The 17,219-nt window shown below is 40.8% G+C and overlaps 1 protein-coding gene across 1 annotated transcript in view; it reads right to left on the bottom strand.

Annotated features, from left to right (window-relative positions):
• The window catches only part of TRHDE (thyrotropin releasing hormone degrading enzyme), a 230,742-nt gene that overhangs the window by 57,232 nt on the left and 156,291 nt on the right, over positions 1-17,219 (bottom strand). The window contains 5 exon segments of the mRNA XM_061566705.1: positions 4,394-4,527; positions 6,565-6,647; positions 9,441-9,622; positions 11,357-11,422; positions 12,441-12,506. Of these exon segments, the coding sequence (XP_061422689.1) occupies positions 4,394-4,527; positions 6,565-6,647; positions 9,441-9,622; positions 11,357-11,422; positions 12,441-12,506 (531 nt within the window).

Raw genomic sequence — 17,219 nt, 5'->3', positions numbered from 1 at the left:
TGAGGCTATTCAGTCACCCCGTGAATAAATACTGTGACCTGTTTGACAGCCTCTCAGACAAACGCCATCTTATGCTGATATATGGCTCCTGGAGACGGGACAGCCCAAAGTCGTTAAACACCGCAGGCTTAAAATATGGGGCTTTGTGCCACAATCCGTCCACTAAGGCGGTGGTGCGCAGGGATTTAGAAGCGCTGTCAATCCATCAAGGAATCGGCACCCGAGCAGCACCAGGGGAGACACACGCATTCAAGCCAGACCCCAGAGACATGGCCCAGACATGTGAGAGAAAAAAAACGGATACTCACCGAATGCCAGTGTGCTCTGATAATTACAGACATTTTATTCCTGTACGTGTATATATATATCATTCTATATATACATACGGCATCTGATCGAGTGGTGCCGTGGTTATGAAACATGTATGCGGCAGAGACTGATCAATTTCACACTCGTGGTGGGGAGTACGCAAGCCTGCTAACAATGAGCGATTAATAAAGCAATCCTATACCTATGCATTTGAGCCAAGTTGCCGTGGCACATCGAAGTAATCCAGTACTTTGGAGGTGAGGCTTGGTGGGATCACACAGATGTGTGAAACTCTCAAACCCGCTGGGGCTGCGAGGTGGCCAGGAGCGGGTAGAACAGCAAGTACATTTCGTCTATTTGTTCGCAGCTATGAGTGTAATTTCCTGGTAAGTGTGCATTTTCTCCAGACTTTCCAGTTTCCTCCCACGTGTCAAAACTCATTAATACAATTAGCCAAACATCCCAATAGTGCAAAACCCTCATAAAAGTTTTGAGGTTCAGAAACGCTGTTTCCTGCAAATACATGGGATGAAAAAGTGTAAGTGATTTTTTGCACAAATTAGTGTCTAATACATAGGACAACCACTATTGACCTTCGCACAAAGTGGTACTTATTTTTTTGACCGGAGAGAGAATATGGACGGACACACAACCACCAATCAGGATTTGGACTCGCAACCTTCCAATTGCGAGCCGCTCGCTCTACCGCTGAGCCACATCGGCATCGCCCCGATGTGTAATACGCAACTGGGATTATCCTTCCCATTGCAGAGAAAATGCTCATTTCAGCGGCCAAACAATGCGACCCAAAAGAACGATGTGCGGAAACGGTTCTCACCCCGCGGGGTCATAATTGCACCTTTGGCAAAAAAATGGCTGCAAAACGTTGTGCCGACGATTCGTCCCGTCGTTTGTAAACGGGGAAAATTGACGGATTTTTCATCACAATTCGGATGAAAGGGGAGCCGCGTTCGGCCAATGCACGAATCGGGGCCAAGTATCTTGCAACGAAAGCGCCCGTAGTGATATCGTGCTACGGCAACAAAAACCTCACAATCAAAGAGGGCCAATTTATAAAACGGCGCACCATTTTATGCAGGTTAAAAAAAGAACCTTATCAAGGAAATGTTTTATCAATTTCCAAGCGCTACGGAGTTTAGCGCTAAAAAACAGGTCACGCTTCACAATGCGATGCTAGCCGCTGCTCTCATGAATGCTATTGTGCTGTGAAGGCTCAGCTACCCCTGGGCTGTTTATTTTTTTGTAGCCCCCAAAGTCACGTTTGGCTTTTGTCGCTGCTCCGCCTTTTAAACAACAACCCTAGGAGGTCCATTCGCTGCAAGGCTGCACATTGGTCACAGAAAACATAAGGCTCGGGTGAACAGACAATCTAAACGAAAGATAGCGAGTACAATTTAAAAAGAACCAAACCAATTACATTGAAAACCGCGTGAATTTCTTTCGCGACCCAATGTGTGTTATATATTTTTAGCGTTATCCCCTTTGTTGTGTATACATTTTCTCCGTGAACAGTTTTTTTTCCTCTCACGAGCACAGAAATCACTCGTGATGAAAGCACTACGATTCACTGAGGCTTTGTTGGAAGAAACAAAGAATAATCATAATAAATGTGTAAATCTCTCGGCCCTTGAAGTGGCCAGGTAACTCCGTGGTCAGGTCACCGGGCTGGCACCGCTGGGGCACCTGGGTTGGAATCCAGGCAGCTGTCTGCGCTTAAACTGTGCCCTCCAGTGTCGTGAGTTGACGGTGAGGTCATTGTGCTTTACCACCCTCCCACCCTATTGAGTGCCAGGGTGGCGCAGTGGTAAACCCTTGTGCCTCACAGCAAGAAGGGCCTGGGTTAGATCCCCAACTCGGGTGCTTCTCTGTGTGGCATCTGTGTGTTCTCCCCCTGTTCTGAATGGGTTTCCTCCAGCTTCTCCGATTTCCTCCCGTGGCTAGAAGAGCAACACGCAATGTAACTGGTATTGCACAAACACAACAAATTCTAAAAGAGTACGTGAAAATTACTCATTTGGGATTAAAACCTAGCAACATTGCCCACCACTACGAATTTTCTGCAGGACTCTCCTGATAAAGAATCTTGAGACTCAGTGAGTCTGTCCTGGGTAAACTAGAATCATAACACTGGTCAACACACTTTTTCTGGCATAAGGTATTCCAACGGGTTTAAGGTAATTTTGGGGTGCTGATTCCAAATCTGGTATCAGTTTTTGTCTATCACATCAGGTATTTGAGATATCAAATGTTGCATTTTTAATAAAAACTGCAGAAGAAAAATATTAAATAAATGTGGATATCTACAAAAAATGATATTATAAAAACACTATCCTAAAAATACAGCACCATATTTTAACACTAAAGCAGTCACTGACTCGCAACAACTTGCAATCATAAGTGACAGAGTTAATTTATGGTAAAATCAATGAAAATGGGGTATGCCGATAGCATAATAAGTATAACCCGTAAAAACAAAGTTTTTCACTCTAAATCCTTTATATGCGTGGCGGCTAAAGTCCTCTCGTCCTCTGGCTTGAGATGGCTGCCACCTATGGGTCAGATGATTGCAGTATTAAACAATTGGTAATTAAATATTTAATTTGTTTTCCCTAAACAGTGTAAAATTTTGGAAATTTTTTTCACGAACATTAATTGTCACGCACAACGAGTCTGTGTGCAAAATGTCAGCTCGATTGGATCACGGGAAGTGGGTTAAAACACGACCGAAAGGTTTGCACGGTCGTAAGCAAGCAAGCACGCAAGCAAGCGAACTTAATATAAAGGATTTAAAAATGAGATGTGATGGAGCAAATCTGAGATCAGATTTGGAATCAGCACCCTGAAATGAGTCTAAAACAGCTGCAAAAGTCCAGGCCAGAATTTTTTTTTTTTTTGTTGACCAGCGTAATAAGTGGAGACACATCACATGGAATGCATCTGGTCATATCCTATCTCAGAAGCTAAGCGGGATTTAACCTGGACAGTTATCGGATGGGTAACCACCTTTCCCAGTGGGTTGTTGAACTTTAAATCGATGCTCTCTCGCACCTGTGCTCCCTGCCTTTGTCAACTTGCATTAGCCAGCATGGTGAAGTATAGTAAAACAATATATATATATATAAATATATATATATATATATAACCCCTATGACCCACAAGGTGTGAGAGGAAGCCTTCATTCAACATCGGATTGACAAAAAGGGCTGCACAGGTACAAATATCACTCACTATAAATGTTCGTACATTGTCATTTGGCCATTGTATAATAACATTAAGGACGCACGATAAATCCACCTATGTACAGAGTACAGAGATCATCATCCCGGAGGACTGCAACGTGAATCTCCGAGTTGCTTCAGGGTCATCATAATCCGGGTCCATTCTCTGACATTGTGTGATGCTCTGTGACCTTGGTCGTGGGAATCCTCTCATCCCATTGCACGTGGCAGGCTGGGAGCACACGAGCACCAACAAAAACCTTGCAATTGTAACGGAGCAGAACCTATTATCCGTGTGATTCAGTACAATTTAGAGGCCGTCCATAAATGACGTCACGCGATTTTGGACGATTTTTTACCCCCCCCCCCCCCCATCGTCACACGGCGTCACAAAAAGTCAGACCCCTCCTCAAATATGACGTCGCAAAGCTCTGCCCACCCCCCCCCCAAAAAAAAAAACATGCTTCAAATCGCTTTAAACTATTGTCATTGTAGTGCGTGTTTAATGTGGCGCTGCACTCTGATGTTGTAGAAGAAAACATTTATTAAAACGTCTATTTAATTAAGTGGAACGTGTTGTCTATATTTATTTAAAATTGCGCATTTTGATGTGACGTCACATTTCTCACCCCCCCCCCCTCGTCACACATCGTCACAAATATCTGACCCCCCCCCCCCCCAGGTGCGTGACGTCATTTATGGACGGCCCCTAAGATGTCAGTGAGAGAAGGGTCACTCCGAAGGTAAGGATACTACATTCCGACATAACATTGACAGCACGATTGTGCTAAAGGCGGTGATAAACCCGTAACAATATATGTGTATGTCGCGCACGTGCGTCTCACTTTGTGGTCCGTGGTGAGTTGCTTCACGAGTTGCTCCCAGTTCTGGAGGTCGTAGTTGACACGGAAGTATCCCGTCTGGTTTATGTTCCCCAGCAGCCAGTCGGAACCAATCACGTGCTTCATGGTTACACATTCTGGTGACATAAATTCGCGCAGAAATTCCATTCATGCTCGTGTCCATAATTGCATTATCGCATGCAGCAGTGAGTAGAAAGTGGTGGGGGGCAGAGCAGTGATGGTGGCGCGCACACTTCTCTACGAACCTGGGCCACCTGAGTTCAATTCCCAGCGATGGCTAATCAGTAGCGAGTGAAAACTGACCTGGCCCGGGGTCCCCCCGAGGTCACGTCAATAACTGTCGCTGATCATCCCGGTGAAATATGGTGAAACAATCCCCAGTGACTGACACGGTGCGAGAAGGCCTTCATCCAGCAGTGGATTAACAAAGGGGCATTAATTTATATTATAATTACAGGAGAATGCACACACTGTTAGATCGATGTACGATTATTGCTACGTAATACCCACATCATGTCCTGTACGTATATTGTAAAGTTTGATTGATTTTAAATATGCGTGGAAAATTAGAACCGCACAAAGAAAAATATCCCCCAAAGTCCTGTTAGCAAGCACCTATTAAAGCTGGTATAGCAGACGAGAGGATAATCTAGCGCGTAACATGTTAACCCTTTCCCATTCCGATTACGTATGTGTACGTCATCGAAACGGAATCAAAAGAAAAAGTAAAATAACTTTATCGGGACGTCTTCAGGTCGGAAGACGTACCAAGGTGCCCGCAAGGCCATGCAGGAGGGTGTGTGGCACAGTTTAGCGCCAGCTATCACAGAGTGTGGGACGTGTCGATACAGTTCTCGGCGCTATGCTTCTCTAAATAAAATGAACGCTGAATCGCTCGCACGTTCCGAGATTCAGCGGTGAACGGGACCCACCCTGCAGCTTGCAGTCATCTCGGAACGGGAAAGGGTTAAATCCAAAACTGTATCTCTCTATTGATGGCATTCACACACCACACAATTGTAGCTTGAGTTGACGTAGAGGAGGCATGAGGTCAGGTTCAATGTCCAATCTACACTCGCGTTGCACCCTGGTCTGGAATCTAACTCGAAGCTGCTCAGATCAGAGTACGGCACAATGCCACAGAATTAAGCGGCAGGCTGCCGGGGTTTTTAAACCCTTTACTGTATGCCGAATTTCAAAGCACACATTGCAAAAATAAAAATCCTGTATTTAAAAAAGGGCTTAGGAGTAGCTTTGAAAATTGTTATGCTGTTAAAGGGTTTAAAAACCAGCTGCCCACCACTCAAATTAAGTGAGGTTGACGAGGGTGTTCATATGCTAACCACCCATGCCACTATTTCCCCAACACACATAGCCTTAACAGACTGTTGGGGCAAGTGCTGTTAGCGAGCACCTATGAAGGCCGGCACGGTACACGAGGGGGTGGGTGGTCAACATCACGCCCGGCCGCCTTTGTCTCCCTAATAGCGATGTTTACACACTGCACCAGGTACTCATTTTAGGCTGAGTCGACCTAGGGGAGGCCCAAGACCGGTTCAATCATCGTCACCGGTGTTGGCCGTGAGTGGGAGTCGAACCTGGGTCGCCAAGTTCGTTGCGCAGCGCGCTAACCGCTACACTAGCGCTCCCCCACCAACACACACAGACACACACACAAACAAAGACACACACACACACTTGCACGCAGGCAGAGCCTATTCACAACATGCAATAGACGAACTTTTTCACCCGACGGGCGATGCTGAAATGGCTGAGTTGCTTGAAATAGCATTCCAATTTAAATAGCATTATAGCACCAGACTAATAACGCCAAAATGCTTGTTAAGTAAGCTCATAAGAAGTTGCACAATGGAATAAAGTGTTCAGCCACGCAGGGTAATTCTGCATTAACTTTTTGCAAAGACTTCCAACGCTTTTAAAGACATTCCTGTCAACAAATGTGATGGCCAGTCAAAGTGCATTTACACTTCAGACAGTCTTAGAAGACCCGATTCACCTTCTGTGATGCATTATTGCAGGTTTTTTGTTTGAATGCCATTAACAAAAATAAGTGAACCAGCTTGATTTGGCTGTCACACAACATATAAAAGTATAAATGTGTGCTTCATACAATATGAATGTACATTCATTACCCGTCTGGTTTGTAATCCAAATCATTTCATGCTTCCAGAGTCCTGTAGTGTTTCCTGCTGATAAGGTAAGAAGAATTTGCCACCTGAGGACACAACAACAAAAAAGTGATTGCTACACGGCGGAGTTCATTATTTGAACGCTGAATATGAAAACGGTCTCTGTGAGAAACGGAGCATCAAATGGATTGCCGGGTCGTTAGAGAGAGCCGCATATTAAATACTCGCTTTGCTCTCACCCGCAACACCGTCACACAAAAGCACGACTCCATGCAACGAGGTCCATCTAATGCTTATGAACTTTGAGCGAACAACAACAAAAACCTTAACGATAACACTGGTAAAAAAAAAGCATTTTTTTCTGGTCTGGACTTTTACAGCTGTTTTAGACTAATTTCAGAGTGCTGATTCCAAATCTGATCTCAGATTTGCTCTATCACATCTCATTCTTATGCTATCGGCATACCCCATTTTCATTGATTTTACCCGAAATTAACTCTGTCACTTATGATTGCAAGTTGTTGCGAGTCAGTGACTGCTTTAGTGTTAAAATATGGTGCTGTATTTTTAGGATAGTGTGTTTATAGTATCATTTTATGTAGATATCCACATTTATTTAATATTTTTCTTCTGCCGTTTTTTTATTGAAAATGCAATATTTGATATCTCAAATACCTTATGCCAGAAAAAGTGTGTTGACCAGTGTAATTAATCACTGAGGTTTCTTCTTCTTTGTTTCTCTGTTGTGACAACTTTGTTTGGTTATTTGTGATTTTGTTTTTGTTTTGGTGCCATTCATACAATTTGTTTATTAATACGTGTGTCTATGTTGTGTGTCTCTCTCTCTGGGTTGTCTCTCTCTGCTTGTGTGTCTATCTGTGTGTCCCCGTGTCTGTGTTTTGTCTCTCTCTCAAATTTAGCAATCTTTGGAAGAACGTAATCAACTTGGTAAGGTACTGACTGTTGTGTTAGCCGACTATCTGTGTTGGATTGTATTGTATTTCTAAGTCCACTAGGTTTTTTCTACCTGATGACGATTGCTTGTGTTGCAATCGAAACGTCGTATTCTATTATTTGATTGATTTTCTTTCTACGTGACTTTACCGAAAGAACCAAAGAGTTGTTTATTCATTTTAGATTTTTCTTGGAAGGAGGGGTTTTCAAATGCTTTGTAGTGGCTGTATATGGGATTTAGTCCTTATATATACAGTAATTAGCATGGATAATGCTATACAATTGAATAATTATTCATAAAAACACTAAGCTTTGCCTTTCCCTGCAGCCTTTGCTAAAAGGGATTTTCATTATTAATACTTTCTCAAGTTGTATTCTTTTGGATTGCTATGGTTTTCTCAGAGTACTCATTTTCAAATTTATATAATTGGCTGTATTTCTGAACTGAGGACCGAGAAAACCAATTTCCCGCAGGCACTCGCATGTTTCCCATGTTGTAATGGAGCCACATCATAATGAAACATCAAGATTAAACTACTGTGTTTTATTTTTGATTTAAAGCTTTCGTGACTGCAGGGATTCATCTTCTTGGTTATTTCGGTAAAGTCACGTAGAAGGGAAGTAATAAAATAATAAAAATAAAACATAATAAAATTAAAATTATGTTTTATTTTTATTATTTTATTACTTCCCTTCTACGTGACTTTACCGAAAGAACCAAGAAGATACTGTGTTTTATTTACCAGTTAAAGCCCACTGAGCCATTAGGCTCATTTACAGAGGCGACCTGGCCACACATGAAAACTCATCGAAGTGGCTCATCATATTCGGGAATCTATAGGCACCAATTAATCTAAACTCTTTTTTTAAATGTGAAGGGATAATCAGAGGACCTGGAGAAAATGCACGTGATCTTTGGGAGAGAGAACATGCAAACTCAAATTATGCAAGCGTCAGGTTCAGGATTGAGCCCACCATCTCCTGCATACCAGGCGAGGGAGATCAATTATTGCCACCACGGCATCCCGGCAATTCTTGCAGCATTGCCATATGTGACATGCTCTTCAGCTTGAGAGGAGAAGTCCAACATTTTTACGAAAGCTTTAGATCTGCCACAAGTGGTACACTGACAATTTTCTCTGCATATAATTTTATTTTAGACCTACGTGACTTTACCGAAAGAACCAAAGAGTATGGATTCCTGCAGTCACGAAATATTCAAATCAAGATATAAACTAAACTCACAAACAGATAAGTAAGTAAAAGTTATACATGAGTAAATGAATCTATATATACAGTAGAAACTAGATATGAGACAACTCATTGGGAGCAAGTCCAAGTGTGCTTATATCAGAACTGTTTCCAGTATATAGTGTAAATACGTTACACATTGTAAATGTAAAATAAATCACAAAACTAGAAATAAATAGGTCATGGTGTTAACTCTCATCTAATTGCCAAAATGCAACAACATTTAATCATTTGACCAATCACCAATGGCCCGTCTGGCCCAATATACCCCAGTAGCAGTAGTTTAAATATGACAAACCCTGGACTATCTTCTTGGTTCTTTCGGTAAAGTCACGTAGAATGGAAATAATAAAATAATAAAAATAAAACACAATAAAATAATTCTCACGACGTTTCGGCCACAACGCAAGCAGCCGTCCTCAGGTGAAGAATAGGTCTGTCGAGAAGACAAGAGTCCGAATTCGTTGTGGCCGAAAGGTCGTGAGAATTATTTTATTATGTTTTATTTTTATTATTTTATTATTTCCATTCTACGTGACTTTACCGAAAGAACCAAGAGGATGAATCCCTGCAGTCACGAAAGCTTTAAATCGAAATTTAAACCCTGGACTAGTTTGGACCTGGCCCAGACTCATCAGCAGACCGTGGCCATGGAGCCGTGCGATAAAACTCACAGCGAGTCGTTTTGACAGTTGGCGTTGACATCAGCACTGTACAGAAAGTGCTCTTGAGAGATCCGGAGTTTGCAATCTGGCCCAGCATCTCTGTTGATCGTGACCACCGGGTATCCCATTTGAAGAGTCCAAATATCCATCACCTCGCGGATGTTGTGCGTATCTCCATTCTGCCGGGAGACCTGAGGAAAAAGAATATTAGGAGGCGCAATCTAGGTTTGCCGTGACATCGTGTACCACAATATGGTACGATTTTAGGGTAGGGTGGGTTAAGAGGCCAACGCGGGGGGTAAAATGCCTCCTGTGTCCTGGTGCTAACAAAAATGATGTCATCAGCCACAATCAGTTTTAGGTGCAGATATGTGACCCTGCTGCTCGCTTTTGCAGCTCAACAGACAAAAAGGGCTTTTAACTCACGTAGGCCTCTTACTCCCACCTGACTTTCAACTTCCCGATACGACGATTATCGGCAACATCAGTTTCCCTTAACTCTGTAATTGCATTTCACATTTTTATCAGTTTATTTTTGTAAGGCGATAATAAAAGCGTAAAGTTGGTCTCTCCATGCTGCGGCATTTTCTGACAGTTTTGCTCAAGATTTTCTCAACCGTTTGAAAAATATTACGCAAGTTATTTCTACATGATTCGGTATTTTTATTTGCTAGATCTCGTCTGTCGTGAATTGTGATATCAAGTATGATTTACCAGCGGGAATATTTAATGTATCTGACGCAAAGAAATGTTTTGAACTTTGGAGCGTGCTCATATTAATGTCACGAGATGTTATGCACTGATCACGTCATGGTGTGGTAATGTTTGTAAAAAAAAAAAACTCCACGGCAATCACACGAATGACGTATGTTGTTTATTTGGAACATAATATAATTTTGTGTAACCCTTTCATGTCTTGTCGAGTTCAATATGAGGTTATTGTCTGGCAATACAATTATATAGCAGCATTTAGTTTCCTTAACAATACAACATAATTACTTATTGCACTGCTCTGCCTAATTAATTTGTTGTATTTTCCCACGTATTTCTTTTTGTTGTTACAATTATGAGAGAATACTCGGAGTGGGAGGGGTATTAAGGTGGTTGGCGTGCTGCGCGATGAACCGATTGACCTGAGTCAAATTCCCAGGCGTGGCTAGCATCAGTGGCAACTGATAACCGAACCACTTCAACTCCTCCCCCACCAATTACCAATCCTCACTGACCAGTGTGGCGAAGTATGGTCAAACAACCTCCAACGACTGACACATAGCATGTGGAGGGCTGGATTTTATTAATCTGCTTTATAACACAATCCTGGATACCATAATAAAGGCTCAGTCCTTTGTTATGTAGACTAGCCGTAGTCTCAAGCCGCACCTTACCATAATAATAAAAAGGGGGCCGTTCCTGGCCCATCCCCCCCCCCTCAACCAGTATATATACGGGGTAGTATCTCTTGGAATCTCTCATTTACTTGATACAGCAAGCATGCTGTGACGGTTCCACCTGAAGACGGAAGCTTGTGTTGTCTCCGAAACGTCGTGATTTAGATTTTTATTTTACTTTTATTAATTGTAATTTTTTACCTCCGTGACTTTACCGAAAAAACCTAAGAATATGAATCCTGGATAATTTCTATTGACCGCGATACGTGCTGTGGGAAAAGCCACAAGCGTTGTGGGGAATGACAGTTCATTTTAGTCAACGGCGTGTCAAGGGACAGGCACCATACCTTGTCTTTACACCACTTCCTTTTAAGTGGACACACCTCCACGGCACCACGGTGACTCTCAGCTGTCAGATTTATCGTGGCGGCGCATTGATCACAAAGCCACATTGAGCCGTATGAGCCTGAAAGTCCTCCCTCACCGTGCGGTGACAGCTTCTCAGCCAAATTGACTTAGCAGAACAAAGCACTGTACCTTGGAAAGGGTGTTCCACAAATCATCCCTTCCTGCATTCCCAAACATGTAAGTCTTCAGGTAGTTCTGCCAGGCACAATAGCGAAAAATAAACAAGCGAGCACACACACACAAATACTACATTAGCAACATATCACACCACCACTGCGTGTGTTTGCATTGTGCAATGGCTGTAAGAGGGAAAGATCATGCTGCGTGTTATGTGTTTTTTTGGAAATACAGTTCATCGGTTTTGTGTTACTCGGTTTAATAGAGGGAAATTCGATTGCATACGAAAGCAAAGGAATAACACAATTATTGGTATTTCATTACAAATACTGTAATTATAGTTAGATTCTGTGTCAACTATGTTACATTGGGAATCAAAACCGTGCAATTAAGAAAAATATATATTCCATCAAATTCGATCTGATAATATTGGTTCCTCTTGTTTTTAAATCTATCCAGAAATCGTGAACTTTGTATCATTGCCAGCATTCGTGTATTTTAAATAGAAGATAATGATCCATGATTTTATTTTAAAAGCTAACCCTGGGAATAATTTAACAAAGTATGAAATCATCCAGTGGATTGCTCTGCCTGTTGAGAAAATTGTTATATCTCTTATCCACTCTTGAAAAAAACAGGGCTGAATTAAATCAAGCTTTGGTATTTTAGGGTTTTTTTTTCTCTCTCTCTATTTTTTCAATCCTACCACAGTTCTGTAACCTGCATAAAATACACGGTTGACTGAGCACCTAAGGATTAAAAAAAATAGCTCGCAAAGGGAGAGTCGTATAGACCGATAGAATTATATAGAGAATTCCAATTCAGGCAGCCTGTATGGTCCTCTGATGCTGTCACGGGAAAGGAGGTTAATCCCTTTCTTACCAAAAATTCAATTTCAAGTGACCTAGATAAAGAGAAGTAGTTTTTATTTATTTTACTTTTTTAGAATTGCTTGAAAAGTAAAAAAAAAATGGAATAGAATAAATAATAGATTTTGACCAGAGATTACACGTAAAGATTTGAAAGGTGAAATTATTTCAAAGATTTGGATGAGCGCCAAGAAAGATAGGATCATCACCGTAAATGTGACACTCACTTGTAATCCTTTTTTAAAGGAAGCTTTCCCCATGAAGTTGGCCAGCATTCGAATCAAAGCAGCGCCCTGCAGATATAACATTCATGCACAAAATTCCATGAATCAACACTTTCGGCTGTAAAAAAAGTAGATTGCTTTCCTGCTACGAGGACAACTCTTGCCACCTTAAACATCATTTGTCGAATGTGCTGCGCATTTTTTTTCCCTTTAACGTTTGTTTGTTTATAGCACTGCCAACTCAGGGCCAAATAAAACATTTAAACAAGCAACGCTAAATATTCAAACGGCATAAAGCATTCAAATTAACTTTGTAACACTTATCGCGAAATAAGTGTCACACACAAACGGTTGCATGCAATTCAAAACATGTTAAACATATTTATACATTTATAAACGATAGTTTTTGGTATACATGAATTAATAAAAAAAATTATTTAATCGATACTCTAATGGTTAATGCATCATCATCATTGCCATAATCGCTCATTGTCTATCCGGTGAAAGATGATGGCTCCCCCATTGTCAATCTAAGTGAACAACCAAATTTAAATAAATGACCCAAACTTATAGCCTGGTTCGTTGCTTTTCATTGATTATCGCAAAAAAATGTATTTAAATGAATTTCTTTTTAATAGCTGTGTAATGTGTATGAGCCTTTGCTATGTGTGGGCTGATCACTTAAAAAAACTGTCATTATAAATCTGTCTGCCATTCAGATGAACATTGCAGGCAATTAGATACACAAAACTCACCCACCCACTCACCCACCCACCCACCCACTCACCCACTCACCCACCCACCCACCCACTCGCCCACCTACTCACCCACCCACTCACTCACTCACCCACCTACTCACCCACCCACTCACTCACTCACCCACCCACCCACTCACCCACCCACCCACCCATTCACTCACGCACTCACCCACCTACTCACCCACCCACTCACTCACTCACCCACCTACTCACCCACCTACTCACTCACGCACTCACGCACCCACCCACTCACCTACCCACTCACCAACCCAACCCTCACTCACTCACTCACCCACCCACTCACTCACCTCACCCACCTCACTCACTCACCCACTCACTCACCCACTCACCCACCCACCCACCCACTCACCCACCCACCCACTCACCCACCCACCCACCCACCCACTCACCCACCCACCCACCCACTCACCCACTCACCCACCCACCCAACCTACTCACCCACCCTCTCACTCACCCACCCACCCACCCACTCACCCACCCACTCAAAATATTGCCAATGTGCAAGAAAGTGCAAACTAAACAATTTGAAATCTCTTCTTGGTTCTTTTGGTAAAGTCACGTAGAAGGGAAATAATAAAATAATAAAAATAAAACATAAAAAATAATTCTCACGACGTTTCGGCTACAACGCAAGCAGCCGTCCTCATTCTTCACCTGAGAATTATTTTATTATGTTTTATTTTTCTTATTTTATTATTTCCCTTCTACATGACTTTACCGAAAGAACCAAGAAGATGAATCCCTGCAGTCACGAAAGCTTTAAGTCGAAATTTTTAATCTGTTTCACAATTTGGCAAAACAAAAAAACTTTAGGCTTAAATACGAACGAATACTAAATTCAAACGCTAACATATGTTAATATGATTCATTCATTTGCCTGCGTTCATTGTGTTTGGTGTTTGATAGTAACCTTCACTATCCAAGCATTCACGTGGATAAATAATTAACACGACTTGTTCTCTGCCTGTTTAAATATGGCTGATATAGTCCCAGCCTTTTTATTATTAACCACATGATCATTATATTTAAATAGTTACAATTAGTGGAATATATAAAAACAATTGCTGAAAGCGTTAAAAGTATATTCTGTCATTAAAAAGCAACTGCATAACTGAACATGTACTATATGTCTACAGTATATGTGTATTCTGTAAACCCTGTCTCGAATGGATTTGAGTAAAACAACATTTTAGTTTTAAATCCCTGCAATGGAGATGCCATCTTGGAAGGAAAAAAAACCTTGACATTTCAACAAATCGACATCATGGTATTTAGAAGGCAAAAGGTTGACAAAATGATTTTTTCCCCCTGGCATGCAAGTAGCGGCTCTTAAAGAGCAATATGGAACCATTACGCATGATAGAGAGAGAACTAAAAAAACACATAGGAGGCATTCTATGCAGATCTCGATAGCAAAACAAAATGATATACACCGGATGTCCCAGGTGTCACACTTGCAGAAATATCGGCTGCCCTTTGCAGGATGAACAATGGGGAAAAAATCTCTCAGACTAGATAGAACAACTGTGGCCATCATTAATGGAGCAGGAGCAGCTGATAGGGCAACTTTATCTGACTTATTTACCAAGAAAGAAAACCTCAACAATCTTGATTTTAAGCTTTTGTGACTGCATGAATCCATACTCTTTGCTTCTTTAACGTCGTGATATATTATTTTTTATTTTGTTTTATTTTTCTACCTACGTGACTTTACCGATAGAACCAAAGAGTATGAAAACCTCAACAGTGCAGCAATGCCTTGTATATTTCTATTAAAAGAGGAAGACTAAGCTGATTTTACAAAATAGACTCATTTTTGTTTTATCACAAACATACACACTGTTCTTTAAAATCACAGAGAACCAAATAATGGAAAATTTAGAGGCAACAATTCATGGACTGCATATATCAATCAGGCATTATTTGTAAAAATATAACAATTAAAAGCAAATACCATTATTACTACATTTTGTAGACTATGAAAAGGCTTTTCAGTTAGTAAAAACTGATGTTATCTAGGTCCTTAAAAACCAAGGCCAGAAAGAACAAAAATATATAGAAATTACCAAATATATTTTATCATGGTGAAACAGCTACAATGAGATTGCATGAAGTAACTGTAAATCAGAAGAGGAGGCAGACAAGGAGACGTTATCTTACCGAGGCTAATCACAGTGGCATAAGGAAAATGTTTTTCCAAAAATTAGATTGGAGAAATAAAAACATTCATATAATAGGAGATAGTAGTGACCGTCTCAAATTTTCAGAAAACATAGTTATCTTAACACGTAGTTATTATAACAACCAACGGAAATAAAGTACAGAAACTGATTAAAATTAATTCTAAAAGAACGTTGCAAAGTTGGCCTAAAGATACAAAACAAAAGTCACGGGCAATGAGTTCGGACAAAGCTGGAAAACACAAGAGAGCATTAATCTAAAGCAATTGTTGTCAATAAATGACTGAGACAAATATGCTGTTGTGTTAACATTGAAGGTGAAACAGGATAGAAATGAAGACATTGAGGTGAGCGGGAGCAAGATGGAGTGCATTCGTGCCTAAAGTGAAAAGTCTTCAATCAATTCACATTACCCGCTACGACATACAGATCGGAAACGTGGACACTCACAAAACTAGACATTACACAAAGAAGTGTGGGGGTATTCATCTTCTTGGTTCTTTCCGTAAAGTAACGTAGAAGGGAAATAATAAAATAATAAAAATAAAACATAATAAAAGAATTCTCACATAATAAAATAATGACGCTGTCTTTCAGATGTTGTCTTTCCGACAGACCTGTTCTTCACCTGAGGACGGCTGCTTGCGTTGTGGCCGAAACGTCGTGAGAATTATTTTATGATGTTTTATTTTTATTATTTTATTACTTCCCTTCTACGTGACTTTACCGAAAGAACCAAGAAGATGAATTCCTGCAGTCACGAAAGCTTTCAATCGAAATTTAAGTGTGGGGATATGCACGTTGAAAAATCAAAATCACATCGACGAACTGAAACAATATCGTGTAGATCCGAGAATAAATACAACTTAGACATGATCATACGAACTTTGAAAAAAAAGTAGGTGGGTTTGGGCAGGACGTGCTGTTAAGGGGAGATAGTCGATGGACGAACCTCGTGGTGGAGTGGTAGCGCCTATTGGAATGAGCACATCTGATTGCAGTTACCTCCCATTAGATTCATTCCTGTATTGAAGACGTCTCGTTTTCTTCCACTGATTGACCAAAATATACTAATAGGGTTTTTCCCCTTTTTATTGGCAACAAAACTGACACCTTTTGTAAGGAATCATGTTAACATTAACCACAATACTTGCAGTCAAATGCAAACAAAAACAATACTCTGATAATTTATGCATTGTCCTTGAAACTGATTGTGCGCCTTTTGGCGTCATCTGGTCTAACACCATTTGAGACTAGGCTCTAAGAAAAGCTGTCTCTGGTGTGGACCAATCAGTTTCAAGGACAATGCATAAATTATCAGAGTATTGTTGTTTGTTTGCATTTGACTGCAAATATTGTGGTTAATGTTAACATGATTCCTTGCAAAAGGTGTCAGTTTTATTGCCAAAAAAAGGGGAAAACCCCTATTAGTAACTCTTTATGCGGTGGTTTGTGCCGCAGAAGCGATACGCCAATGTACACTATGGTTCAGGTACCAGGTTTTCTAAGTTGAGGTCAGCGATTGGTAGCAAAAATAAAATCTATACATCATCCAACATTCCATGAAGACAATCTCAGTCGTTAAAATTAACAAGCTATCGTGGTGCTTGCCAATACGTGCGATGGCTTTAATTAATGTAGCTTATGACAGACTTTAAAAACATTATGAATTTTGCAGAACTGAGCAGAAAAAAAAGTAACTTGAAAGAAGGACTTACTAGTTAGTTATTTTTCAATTGTATACTTCTATTCAAACCCATTGACATTCGGACAGTGTTTAAACAGCGTTTGCACGAATAAGTAACATCATATATGTATATGTT

The sequence above is a fragment of the Lethenteron reissneri genome, chromosome 37 (genome assembly GCF_015708825.2).
Source record: "Lethenteron reissneri isolate LAM-NWPU_2019-01 chromosome 37, ASM1570882v1, whole genome shotgun sequence".
Classification (NCBI taxonomy): domain Eukaryota; kingdom Metazoa; phylum Chordata; class Hyperoartia; order Petromyzontiformes; family Petromyzontidae; genus Lethenteron; species Lethenteron reissneri.
This window is presented reverse-complemented; position numbering and strand designations above follow the sequence as displayed.